The sequence below is a fragment of the Dreissena polymorpha genome, chromosome 5, assembly GCF_020536995.1.
Source record: "Dreissena polymorpha isolate Duluth1 chromosome 5, UMN_Dpol_1.0, whole genome shotgun sequence".
NCBI lineage: Eukaryota > Metazoa > Mollusca > Bivalvia > Myida > Dreissenidae > Dreissena > Dreissena polymorpha.
Window position 1 is genome coordinate 114091858 of NC_068359.1, and position 9786 is coordinate 114101643.

At 35.4% G+C, this 9786-nt stretch overlaps 1 protein-coding gene across 1 annotated transcript; it reads left to right on the plus strand.

Annotated features, from left to right (window-relative positions):
* The first annotated feature begins 4145 nt into the window (after positions 1-4145).
* LOC127831559 (carbohydrate sulfotransferase 1-like) lies at positions 4146-8443 on the plus strand. Its single transcript, XM_052356539.1, has 4 exons — positions 4146-4151; positions 5373-5472; positions 6368-6818; positions 7319-8443. Exons 1-4 carry the CDS (start codon positions 4146-4148, stop codon positions 8079-8081), a joined length of 1320 nt encoding a protein of 439 aa, XP_052212499.1. The 3' UTR covers positions 8082-8443.
* Positions 8444-9786: the final 1343 nt, after the last annotated feature.

Sequence of the window (9786 nt, forward strand, 5' to 3'; positions counted from 1 at the left end):
TACTAGACACAACGACGATACCATAAAAACTGTAAACAACTAGAACATTATATGTCGGTTTATGTCATTCAATGTCAATATTTTGTGCTAAAGAAGAGCACTGGAAGGAGCAACAGCTACAGTGAGCGCATTAACATATTATATGTTTATGGGTTAAAAAGTTGTATACGATTCGTATTGGACAGCACTGTATTCGTATGCGCGTATGTGCTTACTTATCTGTGACGAGTTCAAAGCTAAGCTGCAATTACAATTTACGTTTTTTTTCTGACAATTATTTCTCGATATTGCGCTGTGGATTTAGGCGGGAGTATCTGAGGAAAAATCTTCTATTTAGAAGAATGGCTCTATATGAAAAAACCACGAGCCAAACGCACATGCACTCAAAAATTACGAAATAATTCTTTTGCATTGTAAACGATTGCTTGTAATTTACTTGTTCCCGTTGACAGTTTATAAAATATATCCATTAACCAAAAACTCATCAAACACAACAATTATTGTGATTCAAACTAATTACCTGCAAAGCGCGGGGAAAAAATATAAGGCGTAATTTAGGTTTGAATATTTCCAAATATACAAAGATAGTCTAATCGAACGATGGCATTGGGTCAAGGTACATGAGGTCACTAGCTGTGCTTACCGACCTTTTAGGAATGCCATCCGCCAATCAACCTCAAAAGAAAGCTTCAACACCGAATAATTACAAAGGTCGAATAGGTGAACCATGGATAGGTAGTGAAATGCGTTTAAACATAAACTTCTATATAAAAAACCCAAATGATTTATTTATTTATTTGGATAGGTAGTGAAATGCGTTTAAACATAAACTTCTATATAAAAAACCCAAATGATTTATTTATTTAATAAAACTAGTGTCCGCTTCGTAACAATCGAATATATAGGGAACGCGTAACTTTAATCAACTTCACTCATTATTTTCCTATCGGAGGTGTTTAGAATTTTGTTTTGTGTGACATGGTGTATTTTGATGGTAAATTGCTAACGCATTTGTTAACTTAAATGACCGAGCTGACCCAGGCATTCGCCCATCGAAATAGTCATTTGTGACAGTTTATACTTTATCATACCTTCTAACTTGCACCGCATTGAATACATGCTATTTTTTAGACGAATGAAGTATATTAAGAAACCTGAATTATTAAATATTTTGCTTTACATATTACCTATTATATTTTGGAATTAATTTATAATAAATCATAAAAATACTAACATGCAATTTTCTTGAAATAACAAATGACCAAGTTTTTACGTATCCATTCGTTTCGTTCATAATAAGATTGAAAACAAACCACATGGAACATGCAATTAATGGTGCATAATTTTTGTATCGTATACGTAGCTTTGCTACCAAGGTCAGATACTAACCAGACACGAGCAGAACATTATAGTATCGGAGTCCCACATGATGCAATTTAACGGCGTTGCATAGACGAGACGATTTAAACTTATGACATTAACGAGAAAAACAACAACAATTGACATAACATATCACGTCAACGTGTTTATCCCGAACGGATAATAGCGGAAAGAACCGTGCGTTACCGGCGTCTACTTGATTACTTCAACGCTCACCGGATCATGACAAACAGTTACCGGCGTCTACTTGATTACTTCAACGCTCACCGGATCATGACAAACAGTTACCGGCGTCTACTTGATTACTTCAACGCTCACCGGATCATGACAAACAGTTACCGGCGTCTACTTGATTACTTCAACGCTCACCGGATCATGACAAACAGTTACCGGCGTCTACTTGATTACTTCAACGCTCACCGGATCATGACAAACAGTTACCGGCGTCTACTTGATTACTTAAACGCTCACCGGATCATGACAAACAGTAATTGTTTACGCAGGATAATCTCAGTATTGCCATACATCACGCCTCAGTATTGCCATACATCACGCCTCAGTATTGCCATACATCACGCCTCAGTATTGCCATACATCACGCAAGTGTGCAAAACAATGTTATTCACGGAACATTATTTTATTTTAGCTTATTATATGCGTAAACGTTAGATATGAAAATGAATATTTTATTTGAACCAATGGAAACACCAAACTTTTTGCTATTTTACAAAATATAAATATGAAGTGTGCAAATGGCTATACCACAAATCAACGAAAGCCAAGCTCCCAATAATTTCAATGTGGGTTTGGTACACGCTATGCGAATACTGTGTTTTTACAACATTATACTTTGCATTGTTTGTCCACGGACAGCCCTAGAGTAACGGTCTATGTGGCGAGCGCCCATGTGGTTATATGGTAAAATCAATTTCTTTAGTGTTTGACCAAAAAAGCACCGCCTCGACCTTACTATGACGTACAAAATTGTAAACGAGAATTACATTATTTTTTTTCTTATCTGTTCCATGGAATTTTTAATCCGTTGGAAGTAAAACCACGATGTAGAGGCTAACGAGTATGTGACCGCGAAATTTGTGTTAGAGATGGCATTTAGTTGAATGTATTTTTAATATATTGGTCAATATTCGCGTAATGATGACCATTTTGAAAATTAGTGATCCCACAATATAAACATGCACTTATTAGCTACACAATAATTGAACACAATATTTGAACATAACTTGATGTATGCACGCCATACTACTACTACTACTACAACTTCTACTACTACTTCTACTACTACTACTTCTACTACTACTACTACTACTACTACTACTACTACTACTACTACTACTACTACTACTACTACTACTACTACTACTACTACTACTACTACTACTACTACTACTGCTGCTGCTGCTGCTGCTGCTGCTGCTGCTGCTGCTGCTGCTATTAATACTACTACTACTACTTCTACTACCAATACTACTACTACTACTACTACTACTACTACTACTACTACTACTACGACTACGACTACTACTACTACTACTACTACTACTACTACTACGACGACGACGACTACTACTACTACGACGACGACGACGACTACTACGACTACTACTACGACGACGACGACGACGACGACGACGACGACGACGACTACTACTACTACTACTACTACTACTACTACTACTACTACTACTACTACTACTACTACTACTACTACTACTACTACTACTACTACTACTACGACTACTACTACGACGACTACGACTACGACTACGACGACGACTACGACTACGACGACGACGACTACTACGACTACGACGACGACCACCACACACTACGACGACTACGACTACTACTACTACTACTACTACGACTACGACTACGACTACGACGACGACTACTACGACTACGACTACGACTACTACTACTACAACTACTACTACGACGACTACTACTACGACTACTACTACTACTACTACTACTACGACGACTACTACTACTACTACTACTACTACTACTACTACTACTACTACTACTACTACTACTACTACTACTACTACTACTACTACTACTACTACTACTACTACTAGTACTACTACAACTACTACTACTACTACTACTACTACTACTACTACTACTACTACTACTACTACTACTACTACTACTACTACTACTACTACTACTACTACTACTACTACTACTACTACTACTACTACTACTACTACTACTACTACTACTACTACTACTACTACTACTGGATTGGAATTAAGGTTTGAATTCGGTAACATTTCTGCCTACAAGTCATATCTTGATGTCATGATTTAAAACCATCGAAACGCCAATACTAACTTGCACGACGCAAAAAAGGTGTTCACTCTTCAAGAATATCGACCGCGTTTAAAACAAGAATCACCAAGCCTCTGGTGTTAAGCAATCCAATACGGCCTCCCTATGGGGACCGCAAATTGTGGTTCTATTAAAAGAAAGCAACATTTCAATTTTTTGCTGAAAGTGCAATTTTATTAAATTTTATCAGAAAACGTCAAATTAAAATTACAATTAAATATTTCTATTGTCGATGCTCAAGGGAAAAGAAAACCGTAATGTTCGTATTTTGTGAAACTACACACGCTTGTCACATTAATTAAGTCAGTCCAAGTCTTGCTCGTGTTAGTTCATACAAGAACTATTTCGAAATAATTTCAAATTGGAATTATGCCCGCCAAAAAGACTTAATACTTTAGAAATTCCAAATGGCAGTATGGAGTATTGAGGTGCATAAGCTTTAATGCACCTTAATCGCTAGTGAAAAAGGTAAACCGTTTTACGTTGATTTGAATACACTAAAGGTCTGATCTTAAAACATGTACATTCCAATATAAAATTTATAAATACTTAACTTTAGTCAATTACTACTTGTAAATTGTATCCGATCACAATTGGGGGGAAATTATGACCAGGTTTAGGTTAATTGTCGTGGAAATAAACAGCTGCAAACAACCGATCGTGACACAAAAGAAATGAAGTAGCAGATACACACTGCCGATACTTAATAATCAAGTGCTTGTTATTTTTAATGCAGCGAGTAGCAGGCGCAAAACGCAATTTATGCGTACATTTTCATTTATTTGGTTAAAGACTGCCTAAAGTAAGGCATAATAGTACAATTTCTTTTTAACAACTAGGCCTTGAGTGAAAAGATTTTTCCCTTTTGATATTAAGATTGCATTGCTTTCCAAATTAATCCCACGATTAAATATTATTCCTACATCTGAAACGATTGAATGGATTTGCAGGATGTTTAACTTTGTGTCTTATTACTATCACAATGTTGCATTAGAGCATTCATTTCACTAGTGGTTGATAATCTGGACATACTTCATGGTAAGTCGAACTTCGCCTATATTGTACATGTGTTTATATTTATTCATGGGTTGTTTTATAAAGACACTTATTTATAACTATTACGTTTCAATATTTGTTAACAGGCAATGTTATTGATAAACCAACATACAGTCGAAACATTGAAATAAGTATGTTTAACTTTAATCTCGTTTTGTTTGAACAGAGCTCTGTATTTTTTCTTCAATGAACAAGGCGTATTGTGAAATGTCGACCAACTAAACACCTTGGTGCAAACAAATGAAAAGGTCCCGGGCAATACTGTTGTTAAACTGGATTTAAGATTTGTTTGAAACTTTAACGAATATTGCGCTATATTTGTTTGTGTGGTATTGCGTGTACAGTGTAATTTAACCTTCGGCAAACAACTAATACTGTATATTTCATATCAAATACAAGTGATACTGTCTGTATAAGATCCTCAGACGTTGTATTTGCAACCGTGTGAAACGGGCGACAAAACACTTGCTTTTGGTTATTGTTGATGTAAAACATATACACATGTACTTTGCTTTACTCTTAAAGTTAAAAAAAAAAGCCATATAACTAAACACAAAGATGTCCTCCCGTTATTTTAGATCAGCAAGATGAAATCAGCTATCATGCGAACCTACAACATGAGGACAGCCTTCTTCATATTATCCATTCCAGTTTTTCTTCTTATCATTGTTTGTTACGGTAAGATTTCGATAAATATACATGGTATAGCGTACCTGGTAATTTATATTTTGGTGTAAACTGAAAAACATGTCTTCACCTGGTGTAAAAATTGTTGGTTTCCATTTATCACATTGACCATAATCGCTCATGCCGGTCCTTAACATAAGGCATACAATGGTGTGTAGAAGGCAAACTTAGAGCGCTTACTCTTGGCTTACTATCATGACTGTTACACTCGACCGTATCCTTTCAATGATCGTTGTTTAAACAGAAAAAAAAATGCATAGAGGTTTGAAAGATTTGTCATTGAACATTGGGGGAATTAAACTAGTGAATATTTCAAACCCAAAACATAACCAAATGCTATAGGTGAAGACAACAAGAGTTTAGTATTTGTAACGTGGTTGAATACATTTGAGTAGACATTGTGTTATTTTATAATTGTTTATTTATACATTGCTCAACTGAAAAGATCCTAAATTCAGAGAATACTGTACTTCTCAATTTGAGCATCCATAGAAAGAGCTGCCATCAAAGCAAAGAGCATTCATAAAAAGGCAACACAAATTAGAATATACTATGGCGTGAGCATTTTAGGGGCTATTTGCGAATTGGAAACTAACTTAAATGTACTAATTCAATTAAGATTAACTGATTTGTAATAAAGTAGCTTTGTGATGTGTCTGCCAACTTTTGATTTTGAAATAACTGTTTTTTGGTAGTTTTTGGGTGATATTTTATTTCTTGTCTTCGCAAAGCAATTAAAAAATAAAACTATTTGCGCACGTAAAACTTTGATTGTATATTATTTATGTAATACTGCATTAATTGAAATCAAATACTATCATGAATAATTCTTATGTAAACAGAAAGTTTAACCGTAGACTATAGAGTGAAAAATCCTTTGTTTCAGCATTAATCGCGGACACCGTTGATAAGCAGTTGGCGGAAACATACACATCTTCTTGTGTTCAGGGGGTAGTAGTCCACGCAGTCAATAAACAACTCTCGTCGGATACGCAATTCGCCATCAAAGCCTTCCAGAAACGCGTAAGGTCCACGATACTTGCAGCAGTTGATGTGGGTACTGAACACATATCAGATTCCACAAATTTTACCACGGGTCGTCTAGAAACCGAACTGTCAAATGAATACTTTACTAATGATTTAGACACCGCAGCAAGTAAGGTGTCTGGTCCACAACCGGTGCTACTGTTGACCTACATGCGGAGTGGTTCCTCTGTGACGGGGGAGATCCTACAGTACAGCAAGGGCACGTTCTATGTCTTTGAACCACTGAGGGTCCTGTTTAACTACATTATAAAGAATAATCATCCACTTAGATTTGTAAATGGGACCGTATTGTAAGTACTTTTTATGAACGATAATTACGAATTATTAACAATGAGGGGATCCGTGTGTGTTTCAATTAAATTATTTAGTATAAGTTTACAAAAATCCATCAGTGGTGTTTTAAAACTTTCTAAACAATCTTACATTAACACTAACATATTCAAGTACGTATGTGTATGAAATTAAAACAATGTAAATGTTAACCGTCTCAAATAACGTGACAATTACGTGAAATTACTCTAAAAATAGGCAGACTTCTTGCTAAATATTAAAATCAGTTCCCTTTACTGGTGTACAGTTTTTATTAATTTATATAATGTGATTTACCGTGATTAAAAATTGGAGAGCATTGTACAAAGGTATGGGTTTATAAATGGCACCAGCTATTTTAATAATCATTTATTGGCCACAGCATCTTCATGCTTTTTTGGAATTTAAGAAATGTGGTATTAGTAAACGTAATTACATATTCCTTGTGTCACACTACCCTGCGTTTGTATTTACATTACAGGCGACCCGGATCATATAATTCCACAGACGTACTAAAGGAAGCACTGAAGGGTTGGTTTACTTGCAATTTCAGCACCATTTACCAGTTGTCATTCAAAGACTATGTTTTCCTTAACTTAAGCTCGAAAGCTCGCAATTTTGTTTCGTGTTTGAATACGGATGGAGTTCATAAATCAGTACTCTTTGCAGACTGTTTAGAAAAGTTTGAGAAAATTTGTCGCGAGTCTAAATTTGTGGTTGTGAAGACGATACGAACGTCAATGAAAGTAGCCCAAGAGTTGATGGAGTTTATACCAAATCTTAAGGTCATCCACCTTGTGCGAGATGCGCGTCAAACCGCCATGTCTCAAGCAAGACGAGAAGGATGTGGGCTTAAAGGAATAGTGAATTGTGCTAAAAGCTTGTGTAAAGTGGCAACGGAAGATGATGAGGTAAAAACAGCCATGGAAAAAAGGCACAGAGTTTTGACGGTGAGATATGAAGAGGTCGCTACCATGCCCGTAAATGCAACGCGAGCCATGTATAATTTCGTTGGGTTAGCTTTCACGAAGGAGGTTGAGTCGTACGTGACACGAATAACAACGGGCGGTAACCACTCAGAGTGTGAAACGTGCAAATTAAAATGGCAAATGGGCAATTCATCACAGAGTTCTGTGGTACACATTGACACATGGAAAAAAGAAATGAGACCATCCGTAATAGTCAGTGTTCAGCTATTGTGCGAAAAGTATTTGACTAGATATGGGTATAAGTTGTTCAAGTGAAACTATTCTGAAATTAAATAATAATATTGACAATGCACTGAACGTAAGCGTCAGGTAAAAAGCCAGCCTGATATATTAATGCCAAATAAGGACTAATCCGCTCATGTGGGCAAACACCCAATCGCTTTTTTTCCAGTTGTTCTGAACCCTGATCGTCCACTCACCACTCCATATCGTATCCCGACTGCGCTGAAATCTCTTTTTTAAGAGATACAACCAGATTATTACAAAATAATATACTATCTATTGTTAAATCAATTTTCGCTAAAAATAAGTTGCCATGATACCCGGAAATATTCTTATTAAATGACAAAATAAGATTGTTAGACAGAAAGAATATAATTTTTATTTTTAGACCAACGTTCAATCCAACAAATTAGTGTCTATGATCCCCGGAAAAACTCTTTTAAAATACCAAAATTATATAATAATTAACGAGGAAAAACATTTTAATGTTAAGCCAGCCTTTAGTAAAAAAAGATTTTTCGAATTAAGCGAACTTTTCTGTTGTGATGTTTTCAAAGGAAATGCGAGCTATTACATCCATACGTCAGCGTTTGCGTCGGATCTAGAATATGGTAAATGTGTTTTTAAAAGATTCTGTAAATGGATATGATTTTGAATATTTAGCATTGTGTCTTACCTTTTCATTTAACAACACAGTGCTTGCTTGATAAAACATTATATTTATTAAAATAAATGTAAAATATTTATAGACGACAGTTAAAATCCACACGCACATAGACACCAATTATACAGTTTACCATTCGTCGTGTTGGGACCGCGTTATTATTGCTGTAATCAATAGAGTTTTGACGGTGAGATATGAAGAGGTCGCTACCGAGTTGTATTCCCGCCCAAAGACCGATGTCGTGAAACGCGCTACCGATTATCTTAAACAAACTTCTATTTAAAAAACAACAACATCACCCTGCTCTTTAAGTATGAGTTTCGATAATATAGAGGCCATTTTACAGAAAATTGACATAAATGTGAATATAATTTATTTAAAAAATATATCCGACAATGACCGATTTAGCGTTTAAATTCCCGGTACGTTCAAGAATCTTTACCGTACCCGGGGTACTGCTGTATGGTATCTCATATTGAGTTCCTTGTAAGTCATTGTGTTTTTAACTTTTTATTGTTTTGTTAATTTAGGGCATAGTGAATATATGTATGTTGTTTAAGTCATCATTATATTGATAGTTTTCTTGATCATGGATATGAATGGATATGAACATTATATATTGTGTGTTCACTTTACATATATAAACACTATAACTCTCTCTGAATATAAAATGAAATGCAGCACATGTTTTTATAAGTCTATAACTTTCGGTTTCTTAAATGAAATATTGACATTTTATGTTCTAGAACTTTCACTACATAAAGTTTGGATCAAGATCAATTCAAGCGCAGTCTGATCAGGATCCAAAGTGTTCGCTTAACATCTTTAGAAGTACTGACTGAATGTTGAACAGTTTGGATCCTGATCAGACTGCTTTTTTGGAGCCAAAATGGTCGCAATCGCCCTAAGGTCCATTTTCCTGTTACGTTGCTCATTTTTTTATCATGATTGATGCAAATTATCATGATATAAAGCAATTCTGTTGTATACTAAAGAGCATTTTTAGTGTGAATATTCCACCCATGGATGAAAGTTACAAAATTGGTTGTTAAAGCTATTAAACAATGTTAAAAG

Coding starts and splice junctions, on each gene's coding strand:
- LOC127831559 (XM_052356539.1), top strand. Junction 5,473..6,367: donor TCTTATCATTGTTTGTTACG/GTAAGATTTCGA, acceptor CCTTTGTTTCAG/CATTAATCGCGGACACCGTT. Junction 6,819..7,318: donor TTTGTAAATGGGACCGTATT/GTAAGTACTTTT, acceptor TTTACATTACAG/GCGACCCGGATCATATAATT.